Here is a 17,419-nt window from a genome sequence, read left to right on the forward strand (position 1 = left end):
GGGGGGTGGGGGGGAGGGCTGTGAACAGGGGAAGGGTTCCCTAGGGTTGAAGGACGAGGTAGCGTGGGTGAAGGGAAGGTTCCAGGGGTTCATGTCCCATCCACATTGGGGGGTTTCCCCACTGACCCCTAGGAGGCCGAAAGCGTTGTAACTGCAGCACTTTGTGTGTCTCTGATTGCCAAACAGTGTTTGGTGAGGAAGGCGAATACAGAAAGGTGTGAAGAAGGGAGTGGTGGATTCAGCTTTTACTGACCCCATACTAAGCGCCCTGGTGTGGCATTGTGGGTTAATGTGCTAGACTGCAAAGTCGGTTTGAACTGCAAGGTTGGTGATTCAAGCTCACCAGTCGCTCCTTAGAAACCTTCTACAGGGTCACTATGGGTCGGAACCGATTTGTTGGCACTTAACAACCACAACAACAACTATGTGCCCGGAGTCCTGGTGTGGTGCTGTAGGATAAACACTAGGCTGCAAACCACAAGGTTGGCAGTTCAAGCCCACCAGTTTTTTCTCAGAAACCCTTTACAGGGTCACTATGAGCCAGAACCGACTTGACGGTACCCAGCATGAGCTATGGACCCAGGCCCCAGCCCTGACTCGGAATCTTACAATCTCCTCACCTATCTTCTAGTGGTCCCAGATGCTGTTTAAAAGGGTTGAGAGGGAATTGTGAGAATAAATTGGTACCTTCCAGAGTTCAAAAAGTGTGAACCTCCCTGTCTCCCCATGCCATCCTTCTATGGTGGCTTTCAGACTTCCTCTTTTTCTCTGAGCCTCCACCTTACCAAACATGATATCCTTCTCCAATGACTGGTCCCTCCTGACAATATGTCCGAGCTATGGCAGTGGGCAAATCAGCACCTTCTTTCAGCTCCATTGCCTCATTCATCTGGAGAAACTCCTCTTCTGTCTAAATATTAAGAAGCACAAATCAGTAAGGGCCTTCTCGTATCTAAGAATCTGCTGACCGGCTTACATGGGAGGTCCTCAGTGCTGAGTGTTCAGCACATCTTATCTCCCAAAAGAGCCCAGATCCTCTGGAGGACACAAAAGCCGCTACTAGATGGAAAGGAACTGGCGGCTTCCTCCTGGCAGAGATGGCTGTAGGTCTGGGAGTAATGAGCCCAGAGAAGGAAGAGAACAAGGGATCTGAGCATTGTCTGCAGATTTCTGGGTTTAAGAAAGTGCACCTAGTCTTCTTGTGGTCTTAGAGATAAACTGTAACTTGGACTTGCCAGTAGTATGGAAATGAATCAACGCTGGTTCTATGGAATGGTTCACCTTTCTACCTAGAAAGCTCCCCTGCTAGGAAGGGTGCAGGCCTATGATCAGCTGCCACAGGGGGGCTGCAAACATTTCATTAGGGATCTGAGGGTATTTAGGAGAGGCGGCCTCTGGACTTCAGTTTCCCTCCCTGGAGAATGAATGGGGATTATCACACCTGCTTCATTAAGGTGTTAAGGCCTGGCCCAGAAGAGGTGTCCTCTCCTCCCTGCCATGTCCTCTGCCCCACATAGATTTCCTTGTGGAATCTCAAAGTTGAGCACCTACTATCGGCCTAGCACTGAGTCAGCCTGTAGAGGGTAGACATGGCCCAGCCTTCAGAGTGTGTCCCGACTTGCATGTGACAGACCAGCAGGCAAAGTGTGCTGCTGTAAGGCCCTCAGCTTGACTGAATGGTGGGCAGGTTGGAGGCAGAGTTGGAGTAGTCAGAGGAGACTGACTCAGGCAGGGCCTTAAACTACATCCCTCACAAAGCATTTAAGGTATGGGGTCCCATGTAGTCAGCTCAGGTGACAATGGAATATGGTATAAGGGATGTAGGGGTCCTGGGCTTGCCTACTGAGATGTGACTTCCTCCCAGGTGGTTGGTGGACCTATGGCCCTGGTGGTAAGCGTGCACCATTTGGCCCCAAGTATTGAGTACCATACTGACCTCTGAACAATCCTGAATACACATCCAGCACCACCATGCTGGTGAGTATCCCGTCAGCTCCTCTCTCCTGGTTATTGGGAGCTCCCTGCACTTCTGCAGATACTCCATTTGGTTTTCTGCCTTTGCCCATGCGGTGCCCTACATCCACAATGCCTTTTCTCTCTTGAGCTCCTGGAAAATTCTTGTACATGCTTCAAAATCCCTCTTGAACCTCAACTCTTCCAATTTATCCTCTTCCCTGACCATCAGCTCCTCCCTCCTGAACACCTCTCATTGCCTTTGTGCTTAGTTTACAATGGGATTGCCTCCCTCCACCTGAAGCATCATAAAGGCCAAGGGAGACACTACCCTAAAACTCAAGGCACACTTGTGCTTCAGGTACCCACTAGTTTCTGGTGACCCAGTGCCTCCTGGTGACGCTCTTCTCAATGGCCCCCTCCCCCTAGACTTGGACAGGTCAGATTTACCTTGGGCAAGTTACTGAGCTTCTTGGAGCAAGAGTAGTAACCCCAGCCCCAGCCCCAGGGCAGAGAGAGATCAGATCCTGCCTGTTGGGCTGGCTCAGCAGGAAGACCTCCTTCCTGAGGTCCAGCCACCAGCCCTATTTCTTCCAGGCCTGGCAGTGCAGAGCTTACACTTGAAGGAGGCCAGCATCTGGGAATTACATATTCATGATGCCTGATGGGCACTCAGAGGGGCCTGGCCACATCTACATCTCCACAGGTGAAGTGCAGCATCCTCAGAAAAGGTGGGTGATCTGGGTCAAGCCTCAGCTCCAACAGTTGCTTGCTGTGCTCCTGTGAATACGTCACCTCACCTTTCTGAGCCTCACTTTCCTTATCTGTGAGTGGGGAACTAGTACTTGCCACATGCAAAGCACTTACCACACAGCAGATGTTCACTTAGTTTCCTCTACTAAACCCCACACATATTCCCTCTGAAGTGGGAGATGGAGGAACCTCCCCTATCCTTGACCCTTGGTGCCATACAAGGGTAAAGAATTAGGGCAAACGATTTTGGAGCTGTGAGGTTAAGCACAGGGATTATGGCTGGTTGGAAGTCTGGCTTTGCCACTTGTTCACTGTGTGATCTTGGGCAAGTCATCTAATCTCTCTGCGCCTTAGTGGAAAGAACATTTCCCTTGGGACTTTCCATGGTGCTTACTCAGTCCCTGGGTGGGGTCTTGGGCCTCCCTCCTACCCAGGCAAGCCTCTCTGAAGTCACCATGATCCACATTTGGTTTACCTCAATGTCTTCCAGCACACCCTGGGGGTGCCTGGAATAGAACCCCAGGCTCCTGACAGCTTGGAAGAGGCGGGCAGGTTGCAGAGGTGAGTGGGCCTCAGTAGGCTGCTAGGGGCCTGCATTCCCTCCCCAAGTAAGGTCAGGCTCCCACCCACCCCCTTCCAGAGCCTTTATTCTGGTAGGAAAAATTGTCCTTAGCAGTCCAGACCATACGTTTACCCTTCCCTCTAAGCTGCCCCCCACACATACATTCTGGGCCTGCCCAGGATGTGGTTAGTGGGAACATGGCTCAACCCCTGTCGGTGGCCCTGGCTTCATTGCTGATACTGATGGGCAACAGGGCTTAGCCAAGTCCCTAAGATGAAACTGGAACTCAGTTGCCCTAAGTAAGTCCCAGCTCTGGACTTTCCTGACATTATCTCTGAACATGGAAGCACCATCTATACCACTGGGATCTATATGAGATGAACCTGCCAATGATCACTTCTCCCCACCTCCCACCCGCAGCCAGCTCGTCTCCTTAAAAGCTCTCTTTCTCCCCACAGGTTCCTAAGCACACAAGTGGGATCAGCCATCACCTCCTCTGATGTGTGGGATGGTACTGGGGAGGTCAACATAGCTGTCACCTTTCACCTGAAGCACCAGGCTCAGGTACTGCCTCGGACTACTGAGAAACAGCCACCCTAGTACCCTTGACCCAATAGGGCCCTCTACTTACATCAAGGTCTAAAACCTTTAAGGAAAATATTCTCCTACAACCCATCCCCATTGTCCTCAGGGAAAGAAGAAAAGTAACTTAACTGTAGTCACTCATGCTAGGTCCCTTCAACAAGCAGCATCAATTTAATTCTTCAATCCCAACCCCCATTGTTCATAGACATAAAGGGAATCTAAGAAGCTCTGGTAGCGCAGTAGTTACCAGTCGGGCTGCCAGCCTCAGGGCCAGCAGATCGAAACTACCAGCTGTTCCAAAAGATGAGGCTTTCTGCTCCTATAAAGATGTACAGCCTCGGAAACCCTGTATGGGGTTGCTATGAGTTAGAACCAACTCCACGACACATAACCACCACCAAAGGGAACCTGGTGGCATTGGTCCCAGTTTGTACATTACAGAGATGGGACTTCATCCTGTTGTTGTTAAGTGCTGTTGAGTCAATTCCAACTCATAGCGACCCTGTATAGGGTTTCTGAGGAGCAGCTGGTGGGTTTGAACTGCTGACCTTGTGGTTCAAAGTTCCAGGTTTTGTGTATGTGTGTTTTTCACAATTACACAGACGAGTTTTTACGTAAGTGGGCTCATACCACACGGAATATTCTGCAACTTTTTCTGTTACTGAACAATGTATTGTCGAGATCTTTCCACATCAGTCTATAGAGCGCTGTTTGCTCATCTTAGCAGATGCAGAGTACGTCCCCCCCCCTCACTGATGGGCACTTAGTTTGTTCCCAGTTTTCAGTATTATACCTCACCTTCCCTTCCACCTTCAGCCCCTTCCCCGTGACCCCCCTGGTGCTTCAAACACTGAGACCTCTGCATTCCCCACTATCTTTCTGCTCTCTCTCCTTTTCTATACACTCACACCTGTCTGGTGTCCCCATATACATTCACAACCCATACTGCTCACACCTGCCCTGTCCCTGTTTCATGTCCCTAGGCTTTCCCTCAAAAGCTGGTGGAGCCTGTCTGTGCCTTCTAGAACCTCAGTAGCAGGTGAGTTTCTTTCAATACAGCATTTGATTTTGTTTCTTAAAGACACCCACTCTGCTCAGGGATGAGGTAGGGCTCAGGTGTTTTAGGTGTTCGCTCACCAATCCCCTTGCTGAGGTAACTCAAGACCCCACTCAGTCCAGGCCAGCTGGGGCAGGAGAATGTGTTACCTAAGAGGTAGTGAGCCTCCTGCCATATGGTGTATGCAAGTCTTCTCTCTGAAGTGCCTGGGAAGAGACTCATCACAAAGATGAGCATAAGACTTGACTGTATCTGAAGCTAGGCTCATGGAGTATCGGAAGGGGCAGAAGAGGGTTCAGAAATTAACCCCAGCTTCCTTCTAGGACCTTATGCTGAAGGAATCAGCATTGATCACTTTGCTTAGTAAATACTATAATTAATCAGTGATAACCAGTCACTGATATCAGCCCTGTCCACCCACCCCTGAGAGGGTGAAGTACATTTTACAGATGGGAAACTGAGGCCCAGGGAGGGGTAGTGACTTGCCCAAGGTCACATAGCTGGTAGAGAAGAAAGGCTTTCTCCTGCTTGCCACCTGCCATGACCCCACCTCCATTCCACCCCTGTTCTAAGCCCTGACACAGGGGGCTCCTGGGTCACCACTGGCTGCTCCGTGGCCATCCTGTACCAAGACTCCACCATCTGCTTCTGCAACCACAGCACCACATTTGCTGTCCTGTTACAGGTGCCTGGGAGTTAAGGGAGGGAGGTGGTGACACAAGCAAATCTCAGTGGACAAACAGGAGTTAAGCAAGACGGCATTCACTGATACGAGTTGAGGAGCAGTAGCTTTGAAGGACTGGAAGGCTGCAAGGTAGCCTTGTCACACGAAGCTTCAAGTGCAAGGCCAGGAGTCCAGGGAGATGAAGCGGAAGGTAAGTGTGGGTTAGGCCCTTGAATGCTGCCTCACCAACTCAGACTGGGATTCTGTGTGGCAGAGGTGGCCTTGCAGTGTTAAGCAGGCTTTGGATTTGTCTATAGAGCGCCCTCTGGTGTCGGGGAGTGAGACTGGAGGCAGAGAGCGCTACTAGGAAAATGTGGACCTGGTCTAGGCAGAGAAGGGATCCTGGTTGGGGGGAGGAGGTAGGAAGGAGACTGAAGGAGGAGGAGATGGTCACTCGGGGATGAAGGACTCATTTCTGAGAGGTCATAGCAGGAGGACCAATTTGGGAAATGGACTTGGGTGGGACCTGGGAATCGGGTCAGAAAGGGGGTCTCTGCTGGAGGTAACACTGTTGCCAAGATGATAGTGGTGTTAGTGCTGTGGAGACCATTCCGACTCATAGCGACCCTACACAGGATTTCCGAGGCTGTGACTCTTTACGGGAGTATAAAGCCTCATCTTTCTCCCGTGGAACAGCTGGTAGTTTCAAACTGCTGACCTTGAGGTTAGCAGCCCGACTTGCAACCACCACGCTACCAGACAGAGCTCCTTGTGGCCAAGGTAAAGACAAAGGTAATAGGAGACAGGACTCTGAGGGACACCAGCTTTTAAGGAACTGAGGAAAACCAAGGTGCCGGTGGCGCACTGGAGCCAGGGAGGGGATCTGGCTGTCACAGGCTCAGAGGTCAAGTTGGATACCCTGAGGAACACACAGCGTCTGAGCCCCATGAATACTGGGGTGACTCAGCACATTTTTCTATGTTCAAAACAGTACTTGCACAACCCTACTTCTAGCGGGGCCCACCTGTGTGTGGGAGTCACATATGACCCCTCCCAATGGGGGTGCCGGTTGTTTCCACTCTAGAGCTCTTAGTAACTGCCGAATCAGTGGAAGCTGGGCCGACTGGGGCCCACTAAGAGAGGGCACATGAAGGCCAAGGCCTCTACCCTGCCAGCTGGGGCCAGCTTGGTGAGGTTTGGTCTGAGTTAGGTCAGCAGGGTGAGGGGGTGACCATACTCTGAGTTGTCTCTGTCGCTCTCTGCAGAGAGGCCCTGAGGAGGAGTCACTGCTGAGGATCCTTTCACCTGTGGGCTGTGGAGTGTCCTTCTGTGCCCTCGCTTCCACCTTCGTGTTCTTCCTGGTAGCCGGGTAAGGAGAACTCACCCTGGGCCCTACCTGCCCTTCATGCCCCCATGTCCCCCTCAGGTCAGGTGTCCATTCCTGACCCTGGAGATCCTTAGGGTGTGCCAGCCCCCTGTAGATCTACCCTCTCAGCCTTGATGTCACAGATCATTAGCCCAGCCACAGGGGACTTAGGAGAGGGGCAGGGGCCTGAAAGGGCATGGGGTTGCTGCTGGTGTCCTTATTAACTGATTCCTCTGTCTGACCAGGTTCACCAGGTTAGAGTGAGCCACAGTCCACAAGAAACTCACCTTCTCCTTAGCCTCTGTGGAGGACGTCCTCATGGTCAGCGAGTGGACAAAAGCCAACAAGGTAGGCAGCTAGCAGGTGGCTTTGTGATCTAAGAAGAACCAGGACAGCATAGTCACCATGTCCATGGTTGTCTGCGAGCCCTGCGCCTTCTCTGGGTGGCTCCCAGCTTTACTTGGTCCCATCTTCCTGGGGAGGAGAAAGACCCAAAAAAGAAAGCTCATGGGTGGCTGAACTGGACCTCTATAGGTTGGCAAGGTCAAGTGTGGGCCTGGGTCCCCAGAGCAGGCTGCACCCATGTCTGAGCAAGGTGGGAATAGCCCCACCTCCTGCAGGTGTGTGACGGTCACAGCTGTGATGCATCTCCTCTTCTTGATCAGGTGCTCCTGGATGCTGGGGGAAGGGCTGTTGTGGAGCAAGGTGGTAGTTGTGAGCATGCATCTAGGCCCAAGGATGAGGCTGTACTACGCCATGGACTGAGGTGAGGCTCCTCTGCTCCCTGCACTGGCTCGTCCCCTCAGCTCAGCCTTACAGTGTGTTCATCACCGCCCAGCACCCATCACTCATTCCCCATCCTACTTCATCACCACCTGGGACTCATTTCTACCCAATACCACTCGATACCCAATACCACCTGGCATCTCTAACACAACTCAATTTTCTGGGCTCTGTGAACCTTCAGCTTCACCCAATGACAGTTTTTCTAAATCCTCCCTCATTTTAACTCCCTCAGCGCCCTGCCTCTAGTGCCCTTCCCCTCAATCCTTAAGCAGCTAACTCCCACGCCAGTGGTCGCTAGTCCATCTCTTTCTCCCAACCCTAAGCCCCTACCCAGTCATAGTATTTCCCACTCCCAGACTACCCATGGCCCCAGTGCTAAGCCCACAGTGTCAGGCCATCCCAGCCTTGCTCCCTAGAGCTCCCCAAATCTCCTCAGTGTAGCCACAACTATGGCATAGCTGGGGGCTGCAGCTCTGCAGTGGGACTGGGTCCTAGAGAGGGAAGAGTGGGTGACTCACTCCCGAGGCCCTTTCATCCCCTAGACATGCCTTTGGCCATTGTGGCCATCACCCTGGCCATGTCTCCCCATAACTATGTGGCTGCTGGTCACTGCTGGCTCACTGTGCACACAGACACCATCTGGGCCTTTGTGGGGCCTGTGCTCTTCATGTTGACTGTGAGTTAGGTGGTTTGGGGGCCTGAAGGAAAGGGGATGTGCCAGACTCAGGGAAATTCCTTTTATACTGACACCAAGTCTACAGGCCAACACCTTCATTCTGGTCCACGTGGTGATGGCCATTGTGTCCAGAGCCCACTGCTGTGCCCGTATGCTGAGCCCGCAGCCCTATCTGCAACAGCAGATCAGGACTCAGTTATGATGAGACCCAAACTGGATGAGTCCGAGGAGGGGGTGAGCATTAGGTCAGCTGGTACCAAATGTGAGGGTCCCTGAATGTGAGCACATGTGAGTCCCTGCTATGTGTGCCCGTGTATATATGAGCATGTGAGTGTACCTATGCCCTGGCTGCATGTGATGGTACTCACACATGTGGATTATGTGTAATGTGTATGGTAGTTGATCCTGGTGTCTATAAGCGTGGGAGATGAAGTGTACCCCTACTATCCTAGGGGCTCATTGATATTTGGCAATGTAGGGAAACCCCCAAATCAGACAGTCCCCAGGAGTCCGGGTTCAGAGTGAGTATCTAGACCCCTAGCCCTGCCTAGAACCCCTGTGACTCTCCAGGGCCATGCTCCGCTTGAGAGCTGATTGCTCAGGCCTTCCTTCCAGAGCTCCACCTCCCCTCTGGCCTTCCTCTGCCTCCTGCCATTCTCTGCCAAGGGCAGAACCACCCAAACTAGCCATGTCCTGTAAAAGCCAGGGCTTCTTAGAGAGGGAGGAAGCAAGCACTCCCTGCCTCCATGGCCTCTGGGCCCACTAACCAGGCCTCAGCCTTCCCTCTGGGCAGCTGCTACCCACTTTCTTCAAGCCCCAGTGTCCAGTGCCCCACTTCCTGCCACCTTTGGGTCTTTGGGAAGGAATAAAAGTCCAGCCAGAGGTTCCATCTGTACCTGAGTCGTGAACAGCAGCCTCTGGTCTGTAGCTCCAGCAGTTCCCCAAAGAACCCCAGGTGCTGCTCTCCCCTAGAACCCAGAGCGTTGCCACTCAGTCCTACCCACCTCCCACAGCCCTGCCCACTCTCTCACAGGATCACAGTGAAGCCAGTGCTGGTCCTGCTGCCCATCCTGAGCCTGACCTGGCTGGTGGGCATCCTGGCGCACCTCAGCCCAGCCTGGGCCTATGACCCCATGGGCCTCAATTCCTTCCAGGTACTTCCAGGCCCTGGACAGTCTGGGATTGTTGCCCAACATGCACTGTGAAGCAGGGAGCCCTCCACCATGGGATGCGCCCAACAGCAGGGAGGCATAGCACCCCTTCCCTGGCAGAGACCAGCCCTTCCTCGGAGCCCCATGCTCCCAGCATACCATGGGCTTGAATCCCAGCCTTCTTAGTAGGTGTGGCTCTGGCTGCAAGTCTCCACTCTGACTTAGGGTGGTGAGGGCAGCAGGATGCTGTTGCCATGGTTACTTCAGCTCTTTCTGGGCAGGGTAGGGTAGGTCTCCATTACACTCCAACCTTGTGTGTGCATCTGAAGTGGGCAGAGATGCTGCCAGGACCTAGTGTCACCATCACTGCCATCTCTGCCACCCTCCCTTGTCCTCCTCATTTCTTTGTCTCTGAATTTTCTTTGAGAGATTCATTCTCTATCTCCCAGAATCTGTCTCTCACTGTCTCCTTCTCCTTGTCCCCTTCTTCCTCTTAGCCGTATCTGCTTTTCTGGCATTGATCCAAATGCTGCTCCTTGGTCTCTCTCTGTCTTCCCTTCTGTCTCTTTATCTTGGACCCTCTGTTTTTCTGTTTGTCTCATGCCCTGTCTCTCCCTCTCCATGGGTGAGACCCCCTCCCCCCCTGCCCCTTTCACTCAGCCTCAGGTCTTCCTTGTGGGTCTCCTGGTGAAAGGAGCGGAGAGTATCCTTCTAAGGAGTGGGTGGGGGGCGGTGAGCCTCCGTGTTTTGTACTGCTGACCTTCATAGGACCCTTTCAGGCAGGTCCCTGACTCACATTCAAGGCTTCCTGCTCTGGGACCTGTGAGGTCCCTCTCCTCCCTACTTGCTTCTTGTTCTCTCTTAAGATAAGAGGTGTGACCCTAACAAGGCTGGGGCTTGAGTAAGGGTGACACTTAATAAGGGTGACAAAAGTCACACCCTCTTGTAAAGTTGTGACTCAAGATACAACCTACCCTAATCCTGCCTTCTTACCATATTGTTGTTATTGCATGCCATCGAATACAGCGACCTTGCATAGTGTTTCCAAGGTGAGGCTGGTAGGTTTGAACCACGAACCTTTGGTTAGCAGTTTAATGCTTATCGCCACTCCAGAGGTTAGGATTTACAACACATACTACAAAATGGAGAATAACTACATCAGATCACAAAATGGAGGACAACTACATCAGATTACAAAATGGAGGACAACTACATCAGATCACAAAATGGAGGACAACTACATCAGATCACAAAATGGAGGACAACTACACAATACTAAGAATCAGGGCCTAGCCAAGTTGACATGTATTTTGGATGGGACACAAATCCATGACAGATGGTATCATCCCCGTTAGTGTCTGGGACCCAGGGAGAGAAACAAGATTCTGAGGGTCCCCTGTGCCCCCCAGTATGAGCCTCAGGGAAGAGGCTTTTGTCATTGCACAAATGGCAACGAGGTAGCCCTGGACTCCAAATCCCATCTGTTGCATCCAGGTTAGGGGTAGGGATGGGGATCAGAGAGGGACAGAGGCTGCCTGGGATTGGGCCGTCTGGTGGACTCTGGATGTGTCTGGGTAGCTTTGGCTGTCAGTCGGCTGGTGCCTGGAAACCACTGGGGGGCGCCGTGTCACCAGGCAGTGACGCCCGCCCGCTGGGTCTGTCCCCAGGGTCCGTACATTTTCCTGGTCTCCGCAGCCAGGTGAGTCAGTGGCGGCGGCACCAGCGGCTGTGGGCGCGGCTTACCCGCGTTGTTCCGCGGCCATTAGGAGTCAAGGGAGGTCCCAGGCCTGACCTGATTGATGCCTGTTCCCCGGGTCCACAACGCCGTCCACTGTGCGGGCAGTTGCAAGGACTGAAAGGGTGGGAGGCCCCGCCCACAGGCCGGGTCCGAGGGTTGCAGACTTGCGTGCGCTCTTTTCAGACGCGGTCCATCCCTGCCCGCAGGGCTTCTCGCTCCCCAGGTTCCTGGGACAAGGCCCAGGACAACCCCGCGGCCTTAGTCCCTCCTCTGAGGAATGTGGCTGTGAGAAGTATGGGCCTCACCACGCTCCCTTCCGACTGCTACCCAGTGTCTCAATTTCCCCAGGGCCTAGCCAGGAGGGCAACAACAGATTCTGTTAGCCCATTTGAAAAGCAAAGAAACTGGGCTTTGGATTCCTTAGAAATAGTAACACGTCTCTCTCTTTCCACAGCTTCTCTGGCCCAGACACCTTTCCTGGATCTCCATGAGGCAGGGGATTGTGGTATTCTCCTGGTGGATGCTGTCCCGGGGGCCGTGCAGTGGGGTATGGGTCTAGTGGCCAGGTCAGTCTCACCTCACTTTCTGTGCATTTCTGGCCTTCATTTCCTCCTCACTCATCTTGGGGAAACCCTCTGGGTGGACCTTTAAAGTCTCTGAGAGTGGGATCCCTTCTCAGGGTGGCATAGCAGAGGGAGAACTTCCTACCTCAGTCTCCCAAACTTCTCCAGCTCCACTATTTCCCCCCATCAGGGACCTGCAGCCCCAGAATCCCCACAACCTTCTCCTTCATTGCAGAGCCTGTGAGATGTCCAGGGAAGGGCTCTCAGTGTGGCTAGGAGAGTTGGGGGCATCACAGGAGCTAGGGTGAGGGCTTCTCTGGGGGTTCATAGGCCTCTGTTCCTCAGTTCCTGGGCTGAAGAGCTTTGGGACTTGCTAACTGATGAGGACTGAGCATAATCTCTCAGAACTTGAATGCCAAGGCCACTGGGGTAGGGAGGAGTCATCACCATGGTAGCCAAGGGCCCAGGGGCAATGGGGAGCCAAGGAGTGGGAACCCACTCTCCCTAACAGAACTCCTCTTCCTCAGGCTGTGGAGCTAACAGCATTCAAGACTTCAGGTAGAGCTCCCACCTCAGGAAGGATCTTTTTGCCTTTAGTCTGGACACCCCCTCTGCCTTACTGTAAGAAGCAGTCACACCCAGCTCCCAGCAATCTATCCACACCAACTCCCTACTCTCTGCTCCTTGCTATGCCAGCAGCTCCTCCATGGAGCACTATGGGCTCTGTCCATGAGAAGGTAGTGCTCCCTGGAGAAGGATTAGTTAAGGAATGAATGTAGTTCCCTTTCCAGAACTGGTGAGTTGGGAGGGGCAGTGAGCAGGAGCCTGCCTTCAGCACCCCAACACAACCTCCCCACCTTACTCCCCTCCAAGCCCCAGGAGGAGCAGGTATTTCCTCAAAGACCTTAGTTTCCACAGCTAGACAGTTGAAGGGGCACAGAGAGGGGTCTTGGAGGCAAATGGTAAGGCTAGGGTCATCCCACATTTTGTTTAGGGAGGGGCCTGGGGAGCTCAATTTGGTCTGAATGAAACGGTGGGGACTCTGCTTATTGTCTTTAGACTCTGAGCCCTCAAGAACACTCCCTGATCTTAAAACAGAAACAATCTCCCATGAGGAGCTGGCCCAGTATTGCCCAGCCCCAAACCACATGATCAGTGCTGTCGAGTTGGTTCCAACTCATAGTGACTCTCTATATGGTTTTTCAGGAGCAAGGCTGGTGGGTTTGAACCGCTGACCTTGTGGTTAGCAGTCTAGTGCTTATGCTATAGCACCATAGCAGAGGCCTGTTTATTGAGCTCTCACTGGGCTCTGTGCTGAACTCCAAGCGTTTAGTTTGGCAACCTAGGAAAATGGAACTATTGTATTGTGCAGATGGGGAAGTTGAGGCACTGGGAGGGGCAGCAATTTGCCAAGGTCAGTGGCAGAGCTGGGATCAGGCCCAGCCCCCGACAGGTGAAGAAACTGAGGCTGTACAGTAGTCACATGGGCACATTATAACCCAGGTCTGTGTGACCCCTAGGCCATGCTTCCAGCTGGCCTCTACCACTGGCTAAAGTCTCAGTCCCTTGGAGCCTCAGCTTCCCCTTTTGCAAAATGGATTAGTGGTGCCCCTTACAGGCCTGTTGTTTGGGCACAGGCATAATAAGCATTACGAGGGTACCTGAGCCACCTCCCTCTGCTCCCCACAGCCCCCAGCTCCCTACGCTCCCAGTTCTCCCCCCACCCCTGCTGCAGGCACAGCACATCTTCCATCTTCAGGAACAGGAATGAGAGAGCAACAGCAGCGCCTCTGCGCTCAAGTGACAGTGCCTTTGTCTTCATTGAATGGGTGCGTTGCTAAGGCCCCTCTTAGCAACAGAGCTGCTTCCACTTCGGCCCAAGGCCCTGGCCCCACCCTCTGGCCCCCAACTCCGACCCTGCCTTACAGATTCCATACACACACCTGTGACCCACTCAGGTGGTCTGAACAAGAGTTCCCAGGGAGTGGAAGGAGGCTGCCAGCTGTTTGCCCCTTAGTGCCTGCCACTCAGCCCACTAGGGCATGCAGGAGTTTTTAGGGTGGGGAAACTGAGGGTTAGAGAAGGATCAGGAAGAATGCCTAGGACAAGCCAGGCCAGGATTCCTGCGAGAGATCTCCCACAACCTCAGTTCTCAGCCTCTTCCCCATCCTGGGGTTCCCACCCTGAGAGTCTGCCAGCCTAGCCCAAGGGGAACATTTTCTTCCCAGGATTCTAGAGAAAGCACATCTGGAACTTTCTCTAAATGCCACCCCAACTGGACAGCTCTGCCAAGGGACCCAGCTGGCAGCCTCTGAGTAAGCAGCAGCTCCCTGACCACCTCCTGTCCACAAGCCTCAGCCTCTCCCTCCTTTGATGGGAGCATGAATTCCAGTCCTGTTGCTCCCACCTCCCCAAGCCTCACAGGTTGGTCCTCCATCTTTCTGTCGGATCTGCTCTTCTCCGCCCCGCTCCCCTCCGCCCCCTCACCTGCTCCGAAGTTCCAGTGTGCCTGCAGTGTCTCTGGTAATAAAGGGAACTGTTGAACTTCTGCCTGTCTCTCTGGGGTGTCCCCCCCCCCCCCCGCGCCCCGGCTTGGGGAGAAGGATGGGACCAGGCAGTTGTAGAGGAGGCAGGTAGAAGGGAAACAACTTCTTGGCTTTGGGACTCAAGCTGTCTCAAAGTAGGTGTAGCCAACATTTACTAGCACCTGTTCGTGCTAGGCGGGGCACTGAGTCCTCACCCTCGGCTCTGAAATCATCAGCCTAACTGTATAAAGGAGAAAACGGAGGTTCATAGGAGATCTTGGTAGGGAGGCAGCATAAAGGGAGGAACAGAATTGTAGATGAGGCTGGGACATACTGGTGGGGCAGGGTGGGCGCCACCGCTGAATTTCAGCTGAACAATACTCTCAGTCTAGCAGGTTAGGCAGAGCCCCCTACTGGCTGCTGTCGGTTAGGATAAGATGGGCGGGAGGGGCAGCAAGAGATGGTGCTGACTTGGGTGGAGCACGCAGGGCTCCGCCCACCTACAGCTACAGTGTCGTCCTTCCACTTCACCTCAGAATTTTCTCCTAAAATTAATCACAGGGGCTGGTGGTGGGTGGGGCCCAGAGCTTGAGATCAAGGGGTCCTTTTCACTGTCCCCTCTTCTTGCTGCTAGACCCTTCTTCCCCCGCAACACACACTCTTTACTCTCCAGTAAAAATAAAAACAACACTTTTTTTCCCCCTGCTGGCTGGGCACCCCTCCATCCTTTTGCTCACACTGTTCCCTCTGCTGGGAATGCGTCTAATGTTTTTCTAGTTGGTGAACTCCTGATCATCCTTCAAAACCCTATTTGGATGACATCTCAGCTATGAAGACTTCCTGTTCTCCCCAGCGCCCTGAAGCAGAATGAATCATTCATTTCCTCTTCTAGCTCAGTTACAAGATGTATCACATGAGCTAATTAAGGGAGGCTCCTCCCATATGACTGGTCATTCCCAAAAGCAGGAACCAGGGGTGCTAAGAGGGAGAGACACACCTTTTTTTCTCAGCATAAATCTGGTGCAAATGACCTCTTTAAATTATTAAAGAGCAAAAAAACCAGTTTGAGGATTAAGGTGCACCTGACCCAAGTTGTGGTATTTTCAACTGCCCAATAAACATGTGGAGTCCTGGTGTGGCTCTGTGGGTTAATGTGCCAGACTACAAAGCCGTTTGAACTGCAAGGTCGGCAGTTCAAGCTCACCAGCTGCTCCTCAAAACCCTATACAGGGTCACTATGGGTCAGAACCTACTCCACAGAACTTCACCACAACAACAATAAACATGTGAAAATTGGACAATGAATAAAGAAGACTGGGAAAGACTCAATGCATTTGAATTATGATATTGCAGAAGAATATTAAAAGTACCATGGACTGCCAGAACAACAAAACAAATCTGGAAGAAGTGCAGCCAGAATGTACTCTAGAAGTGAGGACAGCGAGACTCCCATCCCTCACGCTTCAGACATGTTATCAGAAGAGACGAATGGATTGGCACGGTGGCTGCAACAATGGGCCCCAATGTGGATGGCACAGGACTGGGCAGTGTTTTATTCTGTTGTGCACAGGGTTGCTATGAGTTGGGACCAACATGATGGCATAACAATAAGTCTTTGCTGAATTATGTGCCCAGGGCTATGATGGCCTGGAGTTGGCACTTTTTTCTAATTTATATAGAGGCACACTATGGACCAGGAATGTCCCTGAAGGGAAACTAATTAATGTGGTTAGGGCAGAGCAGAATGATGACCTTTCTCAGCTGTTGGGGGTATAGGTGGCAGGGCTTATGGGCAATGGGTAGGTGATAGTTGCACAACATGGTGAATGTAATGACTTTGATCAGGTCACTTCACCTCTGTGCCGCAGTTTTCCTCATCAGAGTCCTGGTGTGGCGCTGTAGGATAAGTGCAGGACTACAAAGTCGGTTTGAACCACAAGGTTGGCTGTTCAAACTCACCCGTTGTGCCTCAGAAACCCTACACAAGGTCGCTATGAGTTGAAACTGACTCAACATCACTTAACAACAACAATAATCTCTGGTGAAAATGTCCCTTCACCTTACTGCAGGGGAAGGGTTCTGCTGTGCTCTCTGACGCCACCAAGCGGTGGGAGGAGTAGGCATGATGGCAAGAGAGATGAGGGTGTGGAGGGGAGCCAGTGGGTGGCCAACAGATGGACAGATAGGAGGAAAGGGCCAGTGCTCTGGAACCAAGTTTGAATCTGCTCTTCCAAATCAAATGCTAGTGGCCAATGGTAAGCGTCTTCCCATTCTAGATTATTAATTCCTGCCCAACAGTGAGATGAAGGGTGGCACACAGTAGGTGCTCAATAAATGACTGCTCCCATCAGCCCAAGATTGTGCTGAGCTGGCATAGCCAGGGAAGAACTGAAGCCGAGGTCCCAGAAGGTGGAAGCATCTTCCAGACTTCCGTGATGTGGCAAGATCCCTGGGATGCCGTCCAGCCCCACTCTCCTACCCTTGTCAGCAGCATCCCTCATCCTGACCTGCACAACCCATCCTGTCCCCTAAACTTGGAACCAAAAGTGTCAGAGTGTCACTTCCATCCCAATCAGAACACAGCTTCCACCCTAGATCACCACAAACCCATCCAGGAGATTCTGTTTTGACCCCAGAATGTAAACAGGCAAAGTTAGCTGGAAACTAATTGCAAAATTTATTCCAGGGTTGCAGGAGCTGGGGAGATTCTTAAGGGCACTTTTCATTTCGGGACTGTGGGTCTCCAGCCTTGGTGGGGCACACATTTTAGGGCACGGGAATGGGTACTGAGATCCGGAGGTGGAAGGCAGGGGTCAAGGGTGCCCAGTCTCCCCAACTGGGCAGGCTCAGCGCAAGCTGCAGTGGCAACATGAAGCAGGACAGAACGGGGATACCCAGCCTGAGAGCTGAGGCCTCTCCCTAGTGCTTGACCCCGAGGGTGTGTGTTTCAGGACCTAGGGCGGGAGGCCAGCAAACTGAGGCCCAGGGTGAAGGGTTCGCAGCAAGGGGCCCAAGAGGACAGGGGCCAGTCCCTGATCTA

General features: G+C 52.7%; 1 protein-coding gene across 1 annotated transcript in view; it reads left to right on the forward strand.

Annotated features, from left to right (window-relative positions):
- Positions 1 to 9,607, forward strand: part of GPR144 (G protein-coupled receptor 144) — an 11,669-nt gene extending 2,062 nt beyond the window's left edge. Inside the window, 10 exon segments of the mRNA XM_006878313.1 lie at positions 3,197 to 3,267; positions 3,727 to 3,832; positions 4,879 to 4,892; positions 5,484 to 5,588; positions 6,818 to 6,943; positions 7,186 to 7,288; positions 7,475 to 7,706; positions 8,269 to 8,402; positions 8,488 to 8,602; positions 9,435 to 9,607. Coding sequence (XP_006878375.1) covers positions 3,197 to 3,267; positions 3,727 to 3,832; positions 4,879 to 4,892; positions 5,484 to 5,588; positions 6,818 to 6,943; positions 7,186 to 7,288; positions 7,475 to 7,706; positions 8,269 to 8,402; positions 8,488 to 8,602; positions 9,435 to 9,607 — 1,179 coding nt within the window.
- Positions 9,608 to 17,419: the final 7,812 nt, after the last annotated feature.

This window comes from Chrysochloris asiatica, unplaced genomic scaffold (assembly GCF_000296735.1).
Source record: "Chrysochloris asiatica unplaced genomic scaffold, ChrAsi1.0 scaffold00014, whole genome shotgun sequence".
Classification (NCBI taxonomy): domain Eukaryota; kingdom Metazoa; phylum Chordata; class Mammalia; order Afrosoricida; family Chrysochloridae; genus Chrysochloris; species Chrysochloris asiatica.